Source organism: Molothrus ater, chromosome 7 (assembly GCF_012460135.2).
Source record: "Molothrus ater isolate BHLD 08-10-18 breed brown headed cowbird chromosome 7, BPBGC_Mater_1.1, whole genome shotgun sequence".
Taxonomy (NCBI): domain Eukaryota; kingdom Metazoa; phylum Chordata; class Aves; order Passeriformes; family Icteridae; genus Molothrus; species Molothrus ater.
This window is the reverse complement of record NC_050484.2, coordinates 29,019,308-29,039,246: the sequence shown is the minus strand read 5'-3', so window position 1 is coordinate 29,039,246 and position 19,939 is coordinate 29,019,308. Positions and strand designations below refer to the sequence as shown.

The following is a 19,939-nucleotide window of genomic DNA, read 5'->3' as shown; positions in this document are numbered from 1 at the left end:
TGACAATGATTAACTGCAAGAGTAAGAGCAATAAAGGAGCACTATTACAACAGTCATTTATTTTGTGAGAATGTTGAAAAATGAAATTACATCAAGTCTGTATATTGATCACTTTATTAAACTGTTATTTGATACACTTTGAATGTAAAATATTCAATGTTATTATTAGCTCATACATGACTTATCAGAAATTCAGCCTGATGGTGAAGGAAGGAGGTTCCTGAATTCTCTATCCCATCCTCATGTATTTGATACTTCAAAACTGTGCAACGTGTAAGTACTTTTCCACTTCAAATTGAAGATCATAAATTCCCTGCTTTGTGGGAAGGATTTGGTCACATGATTTCCATTTCAGTGGCAGGAATGTTGGTGTTGCTCTGCAGAGCCCCAAGCTGTTAGCTGTGCCTGGAGTCTGAGCAGGAGGAGCTGAGCTACCCTTGCTGCTGTTCAGGAGGATCAGGGATGCTGCAGCCACTGGTTTTGGTACCCAAACTAGCTTTGCTAGCTGTGAGACTGAGTTTTTTTACAATATATTTGTAATTACAATACATTGTTATATATATATATTACTCTGGTAAATGTGAAAGACCTATAATTTCTCTAAAATTAGTTGAAATTATTTTATAATTAGCTCATTTTTTTTCTCTAAGCAATATGACAGCGAGTACATAGATTTAAAAAAACTTGCCTTCCTCTCTGCTATTTCAGAAAATCTGATAAAACACAGCAAAAGTAGGTTACTCTTCCTTTTTTTTTTTTTTTGCCTTCTCTCAAAATAGGAGTATTTCAAAAGGGGATTAAAGCTTATAAAATGTGCCACTGTTCATTTTGTAGATGTTTTTAACTCTGAAAAACATCAGGTATGTAAAGTTACCCAAATACAGCTATAAGGTTAAAAAACTTCAATGTTTCTAAAATTCACGCCACTGGTAGCACAATAAAAACCCCTGGTGTGTGAACCCAGTTTGTGTTTAAAATTCAGAAGCAGATGGGAGATCTCTCTCCTGGAGTGTAAGATGTGCTGCTTGAGCGGGATCAGGACACGCCTCTGCAGTCTGGAAAGGGGCAGTGGAGTTCCAGGAATGCAGCCTGGTGTGAAATGCCAGTTTACAGGAGTTCTGTGCGTCTATAGCGGTCATCTCCATACAGGTATAAAAAGTCAAGTATCACAGAGAGTTTGTCACTGTTACTGCTTGCCCCCTCAAAATATCAGCAAGTGCACAAGCTGCAAGCTGAGCCCTGGGTACATCTCTCTGTCAACTTCCACTTCCCCCCTCTCAGCTGGTTCAAATTAATGGTGAGGACTTGCTGAGAAAATCTGATGCTAACAAAATTGTCTTTGGTTATTTCAGATGTTTTTTTCTGTATTTTAAAGGAATACAGTAAATTTAATCAAGGTCAGATTACTTTTGAGGGTTCCAGTGTCCCAGATTTGAAACAAACAATACACCCATCCCAAACCCCTTCTCCTTTCCCCCACCCCTTAAACTGTTTTATTTATACATCTGATGAACATTCTTGTGTGTCTGAGTACAGTAATAGTACCTATTTTTCCAAAGAAACTTCTACTGGGAAACTAAATCAAGGAAGGCCTAAAAGTCCCAAAATGCAAAATGTTATTTATGTTTGAGGGGAATTACAGAAATCTAGCATTTGTCCATGCAATTGCATCTAACTGCTCTTGGATTTTTTTTAAACTATGATTTATCTGTTTGAATGAGTTCTTTGATTTTTCTATGTGTTGTGCCATTCTAGAAGTAACTGTAGGCAAAACATTAAGTTTTATGTGAACTATTTAGCTCTGTTGCAGAAATTACAAGGGGAACTGTTTTCAGTCAGCAAGAAAATAATTATAGGGAAATACCCACATTACTAACTCAAATGAAATAATGTTAAGTTTTACATTTGTTTCCTATTCCTTAGGTATAATGTTGAAATTAAAGGCAGATGTTTTTACCCCCAAGACAAGGGGAATTAAATACATTCTTTGTTGCTTTTACAGCAAGTGTCACACAACCTGTTTCTCTATTTCAATTGCTGTGGAGTGGACAGAAGTCCCAGGAAGGTGAGAATTCAGCCCGGTGAGGAGAAGGGATCTCTACATATGCTCTGGGTGGTTCTGCAGGCACATGATGAAATCTTGGATTGATCGACCCTCATAGCAGATCTTGTAGATGGTCGTAAATAATGGAAACCTGAAAGAAGCATATAGGAATTAAAATAGTTTTTAAAGTTTATATGAACATTTTTATTCCATTTTAATGGAAAGAATTTTTTGTTCTGTTGAAAGTGGAAAAATTTTTGTCTTTCTTTACAATATAATTTTAGCTTGGGGCTGCCTTTACTGGAAGACTACTGGGCGAAGAAGAGGAGCTAAAGAGGGGCAAATAATGGGTGTGACAGTACAGAAAAGCTGTTTTGGAAACAAAATACCTATTCAGTATTTTTTATTTAAAAACAATTTTGAATTGCATATCCTCTTTTCCTGCTGTGTGCAAAATGGATATATTATTTGCAGTCATTACTGATATCCAAAGGACTAAAAGAAATGGAAATGTCTAACGATTTTCTTTTCTTGGCTTAAAGGATTCTTTTCCTTTTACAAGCTGTCTTAGTCATTATGTGGTAAAAAATGAGTCCACTGAATGACTTGGAGCTGAGCATGTAACAAAGGGCAATTATAGGATAATTATTAGATCAAGCTGTGATTTAAACCTGCTGTCAAAATGAGCTTTCCTTTTCGCTCTCATTTTTGAAAGATATTGCCGCTTGAATCTTCTATATCTGTTCCAATTTTAATAAGTTTTTAAGGATTCATTTAGCAGTGTTTGACTTCTCAGTACTGCTGATGTATGAGAGGAAATGGGATGGAGGGAAGTCTAGCTTTTTGTGTAACTTGAGGCAAAGGTTTCAAATTATTTATAATCTTACATCATCCTAAGCAATTAGAGGTACTTTTTACCTTTACCTTTTTACCTTTGTGGCACTAAAGCATTGGTATCAGCACACATTACCTTTTCAGTGCATGTAAAAATCTTTGATTAGGAATATGATCCTGAAATTTGTACTGAGATAACCAAATTCAGGTTTGCAATGAGAGCAGGACTGCTGCAAGCTGCAATGCTGGTATACTTAGAACAAGAAACCTTCTGGCCCATGAATCATGTCTGCAAGATAATTCTATGTACAGCCTGAATCTTATTTGGGGGATGGGGATGTCTGGGAGGCTTCTTTACATTATAATTTCTTTTGTTTCCTGTGTAAGGGCCATTCACTTAAGGGTTGGTGATGATCTCTGCGGGTCCCTTCCAACTCAGAATATTCTGTGATTGTTTTCCCTGCTGTTCTAATATGTGATCTCACATTACTGTATTAGGCACTAACAGTATCCCCTGAACCCACTCTCTATCTGTGACTTGTTTCTTCTAACAATGCTCAGCCCTTCTCCCATTCAACTGACCCTGGCAATGAGGAGTCAAGCCATGCTCTAGCAGGGGCCCACAATGTAGAAAGCTGTTGTTGCAGAAATGAACAAGATTATTAAACACAAGTACAGTTAAGAAGGTTATGAATCATAATTTGTTGTTGTTTTTGTTGGTTTTTTTAAACTCAAAGCACTTACTTATGGAGCAAATCCTTCTGTTTCAGAATTTTGTAGACTTCGGCTGAGGTCTGAGGACCTTGCAGCTTTTGTCCATTCAGCATCTCCTTTTCCAGCTCCTCAATGGACTGGAAGAGAGAAGACTGATTACTTGGGTCAGAGGGGATACTGCTGTGATACCAGCAGTTATCAAGGTAAACAATTAATGATGCCTTTGTAAAACACAGAAGGACTTCTTCATCCGTTAGTGTAAAATATTTAAAATCCTCCTTACTTTTCCTGTGCGAGCAAAGGCTTCTGCTACTTTCCTGTTGCGTCCCCCGTAGCAGGTGGTGATGAGATCAGCCACCCCACAGCTTTCCAAAAAGGTGGCTATTGACACTGGTCCCTTGCAGAACATCTTGGCAAAGGCCACCATCTCCATGAGGCCCAGGCGTATCACTGCTGCCTTGGTGTTGTCGCCGAAACTCAGCCCATCGCAGAACCCCGCGCCCACCGCCACGATGTTCTGAAAATGGGCCAGTGCAAAACACAGGGGAGGGAAGGAAACAGTCAGCCAAGGTGTGCAGCTTACCAGCATGCACTGAGCTCCAAGGAAACAACTCTGTCTTCATCAGAACAAGGATTAATTTCCAATGGCCATGCGTTTATCTTATGAAGAAACGGGTCAGATAATGTTGAGCAAAAGTTGCTGGAATTTTTGAAGACTTTTCAGTATCTACTTTTACTCCCATGGGCAAAAACCAAAGCAGTGTTTTATACACTAATACTGCAATCACAGCATGTATGCAATTAGTGTTTTGTTTTCCTGCTAGTTCCAAGTTGGATCTTGCTGACCCTTCTGTTTAAGTATTTCAAATATCCCACACAGAGTCATACCTTTCTAGGTTTTCTTTGTGGGTCTCTGATTTGAGCAGGCATGGATTCTAGGAAGATGCTGCAGTAGAACAAATTTTGGGTTTACCTACAAGTATTAGTAGAGCTGCCCTTGTCTACAGCTCTAAACAAATCTCTCAGGATCATAAACATCTTCACAAGTCCTCACCATTGTTCAGCATGCTTCCCTTCCCACCTTCCAATTCCCAGCTCCTAAATAAGTCCCTAAATAAATGTAGTTCAGTGTGTATGAGTAATATGCCACTTAGTGCTACCATTGGCATGTTTGCTCCAGACATCTATGTACCCTAGTGCACATGTTTAATTTTTTTAGGGTTTTTTTAGCAGAGGCAAAACCAAACCAATGATTTTAAGAAGTGGGATGATTTATTATAAAACAGTAAAAAATTCTCCCATCTGTTCCTGCCCCACAGAGTTCTGCTCTGTGGCCAAAAGCAAAATTTGCAGTGTTTGGTTTTGTATGTCAAAAGATTTTATTTTTGTATGTGAAGTTAAACAGGACCAATTCTTTCCTCATCAGTCATCCACCTCCTCCATGGAAAAGTGAATTATTGAAGTATAAATGACTAAATGTATAAAGAAGTAAAAAGGATCACATGCTGAAGTCCCTTTCAATTCATATAAAAGCAAACTCTCAATCTCACGCTATTGTCCCCTCCTTGGAAATTTGGTGACTCTAATGTAATTTCTGATTCCACCTGGGATCTCCATTTGGACATTTCTGAATGCCACACAGATGTGCTGCCAACACAGAGCATCACTTCTGATGTGAATTTTCTAGCAGGTTAGTATTTAAACCATGGACATAATTATTAGTGGAGCTAATCTATGTAGTGAGAGTCTTTGTTCCATGTGCTCACAACACGCAGACAAGAAAATGCAGTGGACTAAACTCTGCTCTCAAAAACAGATGTGCCTCTGGTAAAATAAAGATAAAAATACAAGTATTTTTAAATGCTTTGCCTGCAGCTGCATTTTGAATAAATTTCCCCTTTTTGGGGGAATTTATTTCCCAGGTTGGAAAATTTATTTCCCAGGTTGGAAAACTGGCTCATGAATGATGCATCTTGTCTGCAATCATTCACTCACATGGTGACAGGACTCAAATTAGACCCCATGGCTTACAGAAGACTCAGGTGAGGTTAGAATTTGGTCCTAATAAAACATACTGGCTTGAAAACACTTACTTTTAAGGCTCCACAAAGCTCCACTGTATCGGTGTCAAGCACCACAGTAATCCTGAAATTGGGGGTCTGCATTAATTCTTTAAAGATTTCTCCTTGAGTTTCATTTTTGCATCCTGTGGGAAAGAAAGATGAAAGAGAGCTTTTACAATGTTGCAGAGTGCACACAATTCACCTGGAATAAGGTTCTAGGGACTGCTTCAGCTTTTGTGATCCCAGTCCCTGGGGGTTGCTAAACCAGAGATTTGTGCAACAACAGTTTCTGCTGCTGGATGCCAGTGTTAAGTGTAGGCAACACCTTGGCATTGATCAATATTGCTTAATGACACTTTAAAGGGCTTAAAGGTAGATACCCCCTAGTGAATCTTTCTGCCTGACAAAGCTTGTACAACCACAGACCTTACAAAAGACATTATTTACAAACTGCTTCCCGCGGGACAATGGTATAATTTCTGCTTTGAAAATGTAAACCTGTGTCACTGCTAAGTACTATCATGGGACACAAATTACTATTGCCCAGTTACAGGGGTAATAGTCCCAGTTACAGGTGGATCCACAGATGATGAAATTGAAGGTTGGCACTGCTAAAACCTTTTTCCTACCAGCTCTACAGATGTCATGTATCATGTTGTTACAGTGTTCAGCCAAGGAGAGCCCTTAGTGCTAAAGGAACTGAGGTTTGCCTTGACCCAGAGAGCCCATGACCAGCTGGGCAAAGACCTCTGAATAGAGTTGCACTTGAGTTTTGTGCAAGATAGCTTGGTTTCCTTCAGGGTGAGCTCAGCTGTGAGTTTTACTACCTGGGGCACGACACTCTGGTAGCTGGGAGGTTTCTCACCATCTCATGAGAAACTTTAGGTTTGCTTCTTGTTCTTCACATACCAGTTCTCTTTGAGGTGGCTGTCTGTCTCTGGACTGCATGGCTTTCCATGGGGACAAAAATAAGGGACAAAGCTCTTTGCACAGTCATCATCACATCATGGCTTCAAACCAGGCCAGGAGAAGTTAAATTCCCCCGAAGATAATTAATATAACTCAACTCTCCTAATCATGTCTAGTCCTATTTGTGCCTAGGTACTCTTTCAGTAACAAATGCCCAGCTGGTACACTTGCACCATTACTATAATATTTGCAAGGCAAAAGAACATGCTTGCAACACAATTTATTTTTCTTTTGCCTTTCCTAGCTATGGAAGGATGTAACTTTAATTTTGACTGGCTTTCAAAATGTCTGAGTTTTAAAAACTACTGGATGAACTTTCCAAATCAGGTCAGACTCAGTCCTGGGAGGATCTGAGGCCGTGTCTTGGCAAGAAGTCCAAGTGGGAGAGAGGAACAGAATGTTACTGGGTTTTCTTTTCCAAACAAAGAAATTTTAAGATGAAGAAATACACCTCTGGGAGTGTGAGCACATAGGAGCTTCTGATTACACTTCTTTATCTAGAGTGCATTGTGTATCAGCTGCTGATGTACTCCATGTTGAGGTCTACAGGCACAAAAGGTGGCTCTTGCCAACTCCTACAGAAACAGGACTAAGCTGTGATATTTTCAGTGGATTAAATTAACTCTCAGCACTGAAACCCACTGTCAGTTTGAATCTGATTCTTTCAGCACCAAATTCTCTGGAAATAATCCTAGCTCCCTGAAGGAGCTCAGAAGGCACTGCTCCACTCAGGGACCACCTGGGACCAGTCACATCCCTCTGCTTCTTCCAGAGGTTATCCTGCCACAGGTGACTTTAAACCCCAACTCTAATTGGCTCTTTGCAATAGTTACCAATGGTGGTTTCACAGAACTTCTCATCAGCCACTTCTTTGGCTATGTTGGCCCCCATCAGCACACTGATCTCTATCTTCAGCTGCTCTCGAATGAGGTCAGAGATGAGCTTCAGGCCATCAGGACCCTCATCAATCCCCTGAAAAGAAGACAGTTAAAGCCAGGGTATTAGAATAGGAAAATGACAGCAGTAGAGCACTTGTAAAGCAGAAGGTGTTCTATTGCCTGCAGCTCTCTGGTTTGAATTTTTAAAAAAGGGTCTTGAAATCACCAGTGTTAGCCATTAATACAAATGCTCTGGGTTTGTACTTCGGTAACTGCAAATTCAAGACAAACTCAGGGAGAAGGGGTGACAGTCAAGGTAATCCTGCAAGAGGCCTCACATCAAGTGCTGCTGTCCTGAGGCTTGCTTTCTTTGATGTTGTATTTTTCCTTTCAGTTAAATTTGTAGTATAGGAAAAGACATTTAAAACTAAGTCTATAAGAAATGGCTTTTTTGCAAGATCTAAGTATAAATCAAAGTGCTTTTTGGGTGTTAAGGAGTATACTGAAGTGTCTTGGGGTTTTTAAGCTAAATTTGCAGAAATTTCCTTCCTCTCCCCCCTTCCTCTCTTCTCCTTACTGCTGCTTATGAGATAATTTCTATAGAGCGGAAGAGCTGGTATTGAAGTCCAAAAACTTGAATTACATTTATTTCATTACAACTTTAAGTGGGATATTTCCTGTAATGCAATCAAAGAAGTGGTAAGACTACATTCCTATGCCTTGCCTCTGGCTTTTAGTTTGACATTCTCTTAAAATATTAATTCCTTTAAAGATTATGACAATCTGGTACCTCTCTAACCTTAAAAAGCAATTTCTCTGTTCATGCCAGATTGAAAATGCTTCAGTTTTGCAAAATCATTAGTGTTACTATGCCATTTTAATGATGCCAAGAACAGCTTTAGCATGTACTTGGAAGAGGCACTTTGACTTGGAGTTCTCAGTTAGGAGTTAACTGAGGCTGTAGTCTCAGAGTATTTTTTCTGGCAGCAATGCCAGCTTTATGCATCCCTTCCTCTGCCCATTTTCACCTCCATCCTGGTCCAAGTGGGAGCTGATCCAGGCTAAACATGACTGGCAAAAACAGATACTTTTAGCCTGGATAGGTTGCCCCATCCTTCCCTCTCCATAGTCACAAGAGCAGAAGGGCTGGCAGAGCTGGGGAAGATTTACCTCTTGCAGAAAGAAATTCCCATGTTTATGCAGAGCATGCAGCTGAGGGCTGCAGCTGCTGTCCTTAAGTTGGAGCTGTTTATTTACTCCATATTGGCTGGGTACTGTGGACACAGCAACTTACCTTGATCAGGGAAATCCCAAATGTCCCAGGTTTTATCTGTCCTGCAATCTGCTCACAGATCCGTCCAATAAATTGATGTGGCAGAACAAACACTAAAATGTCTGCCCCGTTTGCTGCTTCAGCCACATCTGGCACAGCCACCTGGGACAAGAGTGACAAACAAAATGAGCCCCAGGTAGGAATCCTCACTCCTTGCAAGACACCATCATGCCAAAGCCATGGCAAATGCAGTGCAAATGTCCTTCATTTTAACTGGCCCTGTGGCATAGCTGCCAGCTCTCCACACAAGCAGCTACAGATCTCTTCTGAAATATCCAAAGCAGCTGAACTGTTTTGGGGTTGGATTTTTTGTAATTTTTTAATAATTTAACCCTGTGTGGATAATCTGGGAAAGATTATATACTTCATAAATTTGTGGTGTGCTGGGAAGCCCCGTTGCTAGTTCAGCTTCTTGATCTGACTCCTGAAGATGGCTGACCAACCCCATATGATTCTTCTGGAATGAGTGGTAGCACTGGGGAGCACAGGACAAAAATGGAGTGGTGGGACAGAGGCTCTTCTAAAGTCTTTTGTTTCCATCCTTCAGCTGAGTTACTTAAGGATAAACTCTATCAAAAGACAGAGATTATCATCATCTTTGGGTGTGTGTCTTTGTTTTAAATATATAGTAATTTTCTCAAGAGTTACAAAAACCTATACAACATGCTTAAAAACTACCTAGCTGTACCTTTTTCCAAATGCCGGCGTTACTCAGAGCAACAATTCAAGCCAGGCTACAGAGGCAACAGCAGGTGAATTTGAGCCTGCTACAAGCAGTTTACAGTAGGAGCAAACAGCACTCTTGGATGCAGCCTTGGAGCATGCAGCCTTAAGCAAGTGGGACTCCCAGCAAGAAAACCAGAGCTGCTGCCAGCCAGGCTGCTTTTCTGGGAAAACAGTGAAGTGGGAGTAGGGCAGAGGCTGGCAGCACTGCACAGGCTGTGCTCCTGTCTCTCCAAAATTCTGCAGAGCAATGCAAGGAAAACCTCAGCTTGTTTTTCTTTTTTTTTTTTTTTTTCCACAGTTGGAGAGGGTCCCTCTACTGCAACCAGCTGATTTTTGCTGGTGAAGCCTCAGGCTTTGCTCTAAACAGGATGAGACTGGCCTCAAGGGATGATGACAAAATCTGCTAGAGGGTTGTAAAAATAACAGCGACAAGTCAGTTGTAACCCAGGAGAACTGTGTGCCAAGTTCAAACACTAGGAGTGCAAATATGCAATCACAGCACAAAATGGAATACTAAATATAACCACTCCCCAAGCAAGGAGGCCCACCACATGCAACATTTTAATTTCCCTTTACAACTGCAACTGTTCCAAAAATGTGACACTACTCACAAAGCAGCAGCATTTGGCAAAATCTTGAACAGCCAAACCCCCTCACCTCGCTTGCTTCAGTAGCAGTAAATTATCTAAGGTGATTAATTTAAGTAGAGATGTGTAACTTGGTATTTTAAATGTCCATGAAAATCAATACCTTATATTTTTTGATGGAATTTAGAACTTTATTAACTACAGCTGTCCTGAAATCACCAATGAGCTGATAGCTCATTATTCACCTCCTTGTAAGCCACAGCTCTGCTTTTGATTTTTTTTTTTTTCCCTGAAGAAAGGGGAACAGTAGCTTTGCCTGTTTGTCCAGAAGATGCTGTGGGTTTGAAATAGCTCTGTGTAGACAGATCTCTGCCTGCCATTTCTAGACTTGTTTTGATTTCTGCCAGGGAGGAGGATGGTGTGATACCAGCACAGACGCAGTTGGTGTTTGAAGTTGCTCCTGACATACAAGACAAGCAGAAATCACAGAACTGAATTATATTCCAGGGAGTTATAATAGAGTGAGTTAGATGGCAAACCAGAACAAAACAGTGAATTGCTTCCTAATTTTTTTGCAGACATTGCCTCCCTTATTAAAAAAAAAATATATATATGTATATATACAAATTCAGTTATTTTAATTTTTTTTCAACTTACCACGTTGTGGGGTATCTTATACCCAGGCAGATATTTAACATTTTCATGTTCCTGGTTGATGATTTCTGAGAGTTTTCTTCCATTAATGATCTCTTCAAATACCCACATCTTGACAGTGGGATCAAATCTGTTTGACTTCTGGACATTTTTGCCAATGATTCTTGCTATGGCTGATCCCCTTTAAAATAAAATAAAATAACTAAAAGGGGAAAAGTACTTTTATTGTGAATTGGAAACACTAGTTACTTTAAACATGATAACTCATAAAAAGCCTGTGCTATAAAGCTGTCTAGGTGCTTGCAACATTTATCAGAAAGCTTTATCCCCTACCCTCCATCAAGAGCCCCTCAAGTTTAAGAACAGAGGAAGCAGAACAGTGGGAAAAAAGTACCATCAATAACACTAAAAATACATTATCTGAGATTAAAATCTCCTATGGTCCTCAGATAATTCAGGATCAATAAATGTAAAATAATCCAGGTGGTAAATAAGTGCTGAGCAACCTTGCTGTGACAGTCTTTGTGCATCTCATGTAAAATAGATGCATCCCACTTTCTTATCCGTAACCAAACAGTTACAATAATGATTTACATAAGAGCTAAATGATCAGAAAAAAAACAAACAACCCTTCAATCTCGTGGTTTCTCTTTACTTATTGTTCTAATTGTCACTGTAACAGGACCTGTAATACTTGCAGCCTGAGGATATTTTAACCATCCAGTTTACTCATCTTGAGTCATGCTGAGCATTTTTAATTTCAGGTCAGACAATAATTTTATTCCCCCATCATCTCTGCAGCCTTGCAAATGCTCACATGGCAAGGGAGAATTAGAAACCTCACAGAAATATTGTTTAATGAACTTAAAATTATTAGGGAAAGAGGGGTGATTATTTCTACTGCTCTCTTCCTTCTCTCCATTTTAATGCTATTTTAATCTCTCAAGTATTGGCCACTACATTAACACGAGTGAAAGAAACTCCAGTTGCAGCACTCTTGTCCTCTGGCCCACTTGTAACAAGGAGCATGAATAGGATTTATCTGTGGTGTGTGTTCTGGAACTGATAAAGTTCTTGGGGATATCAAAGTCCAGGTAGGTCTGTGCTGTTAATGATTCAAAGGGAAACTGCATTGTAACTGACCCTCCTTGGTTCACCCATATTTTTCATGTAACTGGTTTGCATAAGGTTAAATTGCTTAATAACTAATAAGGTCTTATTAATAGGTAATTAAGGTCTTAATTTTTAATGATAAAGAAATCCTGCTGAGATCACCTTTCACTTCACTCAGTGTTGATTATATGCTATATCCTGAGCTGCTGTAGTGCTTTTTAAATTTAGTTACTTCGTTTGGGGCTTTTTGGTTGGTTTGTGGTTTTTGTTTTGGGGGTTTGTTTTAGTTTGTAAGGGATGATTTGGTTTGGTCCTTTACATTATTTAGGGAAGTGTTTTAAGGGCGAACCTTTACCATAAGAGTTCTGCTGTTTTGAAAGAAAGGCATGCAGTTATATCATACTTTCATATTATTTCTAAAATTGCTTATATTCTGATTCTCTTGCCCTGCTATCAATAGAGGATACATTCAAAGCTTGAGCTGAGGATGAATTTTGGCTCCACACAAGAAACATGTTTTAACAAGAAAAAGGTTTGTTTCTTTTTTTAATAAACTTTAGATATGAATCTATTGTTCAGGTTGTCCAGCACAACCTGGATGATGAACTTATACATCAATCCTATGCATAAAAATAACTTTTTTAGCTAAGTACCAAGAACATACAATTTTCTGTTGAAAGATGCAGACTCCAGCTATAATCCCTGAAATCCTGAATGGGACTCGCAACTCTCAGTAGATAAACACAGACCCTCCTGCACCTACTGGCAACCACAAAATGCTGTGCAGCACTTGCTTTGCTCAACCATATCACTCATGAGCCTCCTGGCAGTGTTGACTTAGCAAGTCCCCGTGACCTGCTGAACTTCTGCAGCTGACATGAGCTTTTGCAACATTGCTGTGTCACGTGTCAGCCACGATTCTGAGCTGCAGGAAAGCCTCAAGAGCACGGATCTGAACTGCTGGCCAAATATTTATGAGGAACATAAGGGAAAAAAATGTTTGCCAAAGGTAAATGTATTTCCCTGTAGCACTAAAACAACCTGTTCTGCCACCAAGGCTATGAATAAATGTTACTCATACATCAGGGCACAATGCTTATGTCCTTCCTGAGGATTTTAGAGTTGGTGTATATGGTAGGAAGCAAGAGATGGGCCCAGGCAGACAGGCAGAATGGGTAAGTAGATGGTATTGAATGGGGTGGGGTCTCAGTATCTCTGTAGTATAGCTCAAGTTTGTAGGTACATGTGGAAAACCAGGGAATTTCCTCGAATACGGATCTGAATACAACTAAGTGACTTCAAATGATGTCTCGTGGGAAGGTGGACAGCCTGGGAAAAGCAGGAGGTCCCTGCTTGAGGTTGCAGCAAGGGAATGATGAAGTTTGTGACTGTGAGCTGACCAAAGGTAAAAAAGTTGCCTTCCAAACATGCAGTCATGGCTGTTGAGGGCTTGGAAGAGACAATGAGCTGTTACCTGCACAGCCAAGCGAGGGAAGAGAAAGTGGCAGGGAGAGGGATGCTTTCCCTGAAAAAACATGTGAAAGCAGCAGTTGAGGAAACAAATGATGGGGCTAGAGAAAGCCAGAAGTGTGACAATGAGGTCCAGAAGACTTGGCTGTGCAATTCCATGTGAAAGGCTGTGAGATGTCATGCACAAAGAAAATGCATTGCAGGCAGTGGACTGTTTTTACAAGGCAGAAAGGCAGAGAGCTGTGCTTTAACTCTATTGTGTTCTCAGTAGCTCACAAGCAACCACTCCCTCACTTACTGACTCTTCTGGCATTACTTCCACCTAGCTGTCAGGTATTTTTAAAATCTCAAGGAGCTTGCTCTCCTTGTACAAAAACAATCACCAGAACCTGGAGGCTAGGTTTGCTAATCCCAAATGCATGCACATGCATGTTGGTCTGTTTGTTTGTGCTCATTGTACAGAAAGCATAAAAAGAGTAAGATGCCAAGTCCTCTGAGATGGATCTACTGATCTTACTGGGATCTGTCAGACTCGAGGAGCTCTGGAGACCCATGCTTTTATCCCGGCTGGAAAGGACCGAGCAGTAGCAAACATATTCTTAAGAATGAGGATAAATGGGAGACCTGAACACAATGCTGTGTCTGCACCAAGAAGCAAAAGGACACGCTGAGGAGGATGGAAGTGAAAGGTGCCAATACCTTGTGGCTTTAAATGAAGCCTGTGCCCCGTTTCCTTCAGAGGAACACAAACAGCATCACCACCCTTCACACTGCTGAATGCTTCGATTTGAACTGCCGGGGCCCTGCAGCAGGCACACACAGCGACAGCTGCAGCTCCGGGCCTCTCTGGATTCTGTCGCCAGGCTTTGAGCGGTTCACACACCTGGGATGATGCTTTTCCAGTTCTCATTGACCGGTGCATCTCTCGGCACCGATGGTCCCTGCCCAGGAGCCCAGAACGGCGGCAGGACGGGGCCGGGGTCGCCGTTTCAGGACCATGGAGACTCCCCTGGCCCCCGGCCCCGCCGCTCCCCGTACCGCACCTGTTGCGGAGCCCCCGCCCGCCGCGGGGGGAGGAAAAACCGAGGAAAGAGCGGGGGAAGGAGGAGGAAAAGGGGAAAACGTGAGGAAAAAAAGGGAGGAGGACAAAGGGAGAGCCCCCCCGCGCTGCGGCACTCACCAGTTCCCCGAGCCGACGATGCAGACGCGGAGCGGCGACATCCTGCGGGCTGCGTCCCGCCCGCGGGGCTCGGCTCGGCTCGGCGGGCTCGCTCCGTCCCTCCCGGCCGCCAGCACCGCCCCTGGCGCCCGGCCCGGCCCCCGGCGATGCGGGAGCGACGGGCGGCGGCCCCGGGGCAGCGCCGGCTCCTCCCCGGCCCCGCCCGCGGCCCCGGCGGATGCTCTGCCCGGGCCGGTCCTCTCGGCTGGGAGCGGGGGGATTCAGTGCCCTGGAAGGGGGAATGGGGAAAATGGTGCCTTCTCCGAAATGTACGGGGATAGGGACTTGCGTGGGGAAAACGGGAAGCCCTGCGCTTCTCGTGGGGCGGGACCTTCCTGCCCACCGGCAGAACCCAAGGTTTCGGTAGGGTGGGTAACGTGGCAGAGTGTGGTAGAGGGACAGCTGGGCTCTTCGGGACAGTGAGAGACATCTCGAGGTCCCACCTGCCCTGCCCCACAAAGAGCAATGGTTTAAATCCTTCAGTCACATTAGGAACACACCAAGAAAAGGCTATGAGTGCATTAGCAGCCAAATTCAGCTGATAAACTCTGAACTACATCACAGCTCTTAATATGGGACATCAAATACAAGTTGTCTGCCGGGAAGAACAAAAAGGAGTGTTGGTCCTTTTCTCCTACATTGTTTAATCATGCATAACACCCTACAAATAACCACATTTTACCTCTTAGCCTTCTAGTACACCCTGTCTCCTCTTCAAAGCATCCTTCTCTCATTTTTTGAGCCAAAGGACTGCATTTGCCACCTCTCCTGCTCTTGCACTCCCGCTTCCCCTCATCCTGCCATGTCAGGGTTTCTGCCTCTGTAGGCTCAGCAGTGACCACATCTGCTGTCCTCAGCCCAGAGTCTGGTCAGTGGGCTCCTGGCTCTGTGGGATGTGGACACCTGACCCTGTGATTCATAGAGAGAGGCTGGCTGCCAGCGCTGGAGGAGCCTGTGGGTGTTTCTGGAGGTACACATATGTTCATCTCGCCTGCTGTCAGCTCCATTGGCTCAATTATTTGGTGCGTCCTGATAGCAATGACTGTGTGGACTTAGCAAAAAAGACTAGGGAAAAATCCTGCAAAATAATATTTTGAGAAAATGATATTTTCTCTAAATATTATTTTGCAGGACAGCTGATGAAAAGGACAGCTGGTGAAAAGGAAGGTGTAGCTGGGGCCTGGGGCATGTGTGAAGCCTGATGAGGATTCTGCAAGAATATGCATTACTTGCAAGCAAAGTTTGAGCACAGCCAAGGCACAAGAGCCTTTCTCTGGTTCAAGGAACATTAGCAGTATCCTGCTTGTTCACCATGATTTGCTTCCTCTATGTCCCTTCTTTCTCTTCTCCCTTTAACTCACCTTCCCCTTGAGAAGAAGATCTAAAGTGGAGGTGGAGAGTAGCCATCATCCTTCTTGTTCCTCTGCTTGTTGCAAGCTCTTCTGTCCTGGTGAGTTGCCAGGCCCCAAGGAGGGAACATAGTCACTGAAGCTCAGGCTTCTACAACTAATGCATGCCACAGAATATATCCCTGATCTATATAATACATAAGTGTTGCAAACTGTGTAGTGTTTTTTTCTAAATTAAGGTGGAAGCTTTTGATTACAAAGGAAAACCGTAACAGTTTGGTGGCCTTTGGACTGATTTATGTGGCCTCCACATCACAGTTACAAAGACCATTTGGTGGGTGCAAATAAACTGGCAGGGGACGAGCAGGCAGATGGATATAGCAGCACTTGTGAGAGCAGGGGACACAGCCTGGGACTGTGAGTGCACACATTAGCTTATCCATCTGTGACACTAATTGGCTGTGGAAGTACATAATTTGTGCTGCTGCTGAACTCTCCTCTGGATTTGTGTGCTTACTGCTCCATGGAGATGGATAGGGAAGCATTCACTCCCCACGGGCAGTTTCAGGTGGTCTGCAGGCAGTTTTAGACATCAGGTTTGGCTGTCAAGGCTGTCTCAGTGGCAGTGTTGTGTGAGGCCCTGAGAAATGTGTCCTTTGTTGGATTTCAGAGCCCCCGAGCCACAGAGCACACACTGCTGAGTGCTGACGGCTGTTGTTTTATCAGGCAATGGGAAGAATCCGTTCTTTCCCATGGAGGCTCCATGTTTGCTTTTCACATCAGCCCAGGAGCGCTAGCTCTGATGTGTGAGTCGTTGGGACAATAGCAGACATAAAAGCTCAGTCGCCATAAAGGGAGGCTAAAGACAACTCTCTCTCAAGGCCACCCCCACCCAGTCTCTCACCTGATCTTCTACACCCAATGCACCGTGACTCAGAGATTACACAGCTGAACCCTTTTCCCCTGCAAACAGCAGGACCTCACCATCCGTGCAGCAAAGCCAGGGCAGCAACGGGAGATTTTGCTAAGCCAGGTGTGGCACTTCCTGTGGTGGCAGCGCAGTCTTTGAACGTCCCAAAAAAAGTGACTGAGAAATGCCAAACTCAGTATCCCTCTTAAAACTGGTTAGAGGTTTTGCCCCCTCTTCTTCTACTGAGAAGTTGTTTGAGACCATTACTCCTCCCACAGTGAGAGCCCTTCTTCCTGTTTCATATCCAACATCTGCCCATCTGCTCTAGCATGAGTGCTATCTATAAATGTGAATTTTTCTTCTCCCCTGATGCTTATTCTGCCTCTCTGCCTGACTAAAACCTCAAATGTATTTACAGGAATCAGATCCCATCCCACCATTCATTTTGCCAAGCTCAGCAAGACATACTCTTAGCTATTCCTCTGATTATCTGGATGTCACTTCTTTGTACCTGTTCCAGGATGAGTTCCGGCTTGCTGAACACCAATAACCTGAGTGATGCCCAGAAATTTCAGCTGAATTTTAGCCAGTATCTATTTGTTTATTGTTCCTGAAAATACAGGGCTTGCTACATTTAGGACTCCATTTATCTTTCTAATAACTACACCATACACATGATTCTTCCTCTTCTGTTGTTCATAGTGGATAAATTCTAATTTAAGGCAGAAATGTTACCAGTCTCTCAGTACATGTCCCTGTATTATATGCTGTTACATTTCTTCCCATGTCTGTTATTAGGGCATGATAATTAAGTAATACTTCCTTTAGGGTTTCCTCTCTATTGAAAATATAAGATATAAATATTTAATATTGTTGTTAGCAAATTTCATTACTTTACTCGTAATTTTTTGCATCAAGCTAACTAATGACATTACTTAGACTTACTGACTATTCCAGTCCTATAATTTTGCTCTCAGCCCCATCAGCAGTTTTCACTCCCAGTTCTATTCCTTCATCATTTTATAGTATTTATTTTAATCCTCATCTTCTCAAGTTTAACTAATAATTATCTAGGTAATGCCAAATCAAATGCTTTACCAAAGTCTAGGTTGATAAGATTTATTATTTTTCCTTTGTTCTGATATGCCCTTATCTTATCAAAGAAAGACATTGAGCTGGTTCTACATCTAATGTGCCTAATCTATATTTTAACCCATTTTCTGCTTCCATTCATGTCTTTTGTTACTCCTGGCTAAAATTTGCTCTAAAAAGCCCAAAGATGTCATTGATGGAGATTAATCAGTATTCAGAAGTGAAGGATAAAGAGCCCTCAAGTTTTGTGGCTGTGTTACCCAATAATTTCCATATCCGTGCCCTTTAGCCTCTTAAGTGTGCTGCCTCTGCTCTCTGGGGTTAGTTACTTTTTTTTCTTTATGGAGTCTGAAGCAATATCTTCCTTTAGCTTTTTGGATATCTGCCCTGCTGCTATTGTGGTCAGTGCTTTCCTTCATTTCCTTTGCAATCATGCAGTAAACCCTTTATGTCCTTTTTTTCCTTCCCTGTACAGGTCTACTTTGTTTTGATTTTGAGTCATACCTTTAATTTTGGATGTTTGAATGACAGTTCTCTCTGCGTTATCACTCCCTTCTCATTTTTTTGCTGGACTTTCTGCATATTCCTGAGATGTCCTGCACTGTCTGCATCACAGTTCACATCCTATGCAGGCATCTGGAGGTACTGGTAATATTCAGCCTTATTTTGTCTGATTTCTTTGGAGAGAAGTAAGATTCAAGGACCTCTTCCATCTTGTGACTACTTGAAAGCAAAGCAGAATATGAATTTTGCCCTCCCTGGGGTGATGATCAGATTGCATTGCTCCTCACCATCTTACATAATGCAGGCTTTAGAGTTTAGGGAAAGAGAAGCTGAAAACTGAGGTATGTTTTTATATTTTTCCAAGCCTTGTGGGCTGATGTCAGCAGGACTCACACATTTAGTTTTTTCACCTGTGAATCTATTGGTAGAGTTAAGTTTGGGGTAGGTCTGGAGTTTAGAACAAGTGTTCCCAATGTCAGCCTTGGTATGTGAGAGGAGCCCACATGTTGTGAGTGTCCAGAGAAACCTTCCCCTGGCTGAGCTCTGCAGACCATTAAAAACCTCCCACTTCAGCACTATCCAAAATGCAAGTGCAGTGCCTGACCTTCACCTTACCCTAGACAACCTGGTGGACTGCACTGGCATAATTACTGGGCTATTATTATTATTGTTATTATTATTATCATCATAATCATCATCATCATTATTAGCATCATCATTATTGTTGTTGTTGTTGTTGTTGAGCGTTATTATTATTGGCTTATTCCAGTTGGAATTACTGGGATATCATGGGCTTCATTTTCTTCTGGAAAATTTTTGGACATAAGCTCTTCCTGAATTACACCCTAAACAGAAGATTTATAAAGATATATAAACACTAAATTAATATTCTTAATTACATTTAATTATAGGTAGTAAATAATAGGCATTTATACTGAGGTAGCATGTAGTATCTCAAAAAGACTCTTACAGGATATTAGGTACAAATAAACAATGTCAGTTTGCATCCCTAAAAGCTGACAGCCTAAATTGTTGACAGTTTTACAGCCTCCACATGGACTTCTTGCATGTGGAAGCTGTAAAACTTCTTACTCACTCATGGCATCTAGAAAGCAAATCAACAGTGAAGCTTTGACTCCACTCATGTCATTTAGTTGAATTTTCTGCTGCAGGTTCTGATCAGGAAGAACTTTTTTCTTCACACTTAAGTTAGTTCTCCAACAAGGTACTTAGCAGAAAATGAGACTGGATTTCAGCCGTATAGAAATCTACATAATTCCAAGCAATTTAAGGAATTCAAGCAGAACAGACTGAGAGGCCAATTGTAAACCATCTGTACTCTTCAGGGCTTTCTGTAATCCAAAAGAGAAAGTCTTCAGGGCAAGAAATAGGACTATAGCAGAACTGAAAAATGCATTTGACAGAAAAAAACCAGTATTGGTAACTTAATTTTCTATAAAACAGATATCAAACCCCAGGC

At 41.9% G+C, this 19,939-nt stretch overlaps 1 protein-coding gene across 1 annotated transcript; it reads right to left on the bottom strand.

Moving 5' to 3' along the window:
* Window positions 1-96: 96 nt before the first annotated feature.
* On the bottom strand, window positions 97-15,034 carry LOC118688631 (glycerol-3-phosphate dehydrogenase [NAD(+)], cytoplasmic-like). Its single transcript, XM_036386307.2, is given in 9 exon segments — window positions 97-2,195; window positions 3,623-3,729; window positions 3,876-4,109; window positions 5,686-5,798; window positions 7,458-7,596; window positions 8,797-8,937; window positions 10,806-10,983; window positions 14,566-14,750; window positions 14,753-15,034. Coding segments are annotated over 9 exon segments (1,476 nt in total). The 3' UTR covers window positions 97-2,098.
* Between the last annotated feature and the right edge of the window lie 4,905 nt (window positions 15,035-19,939).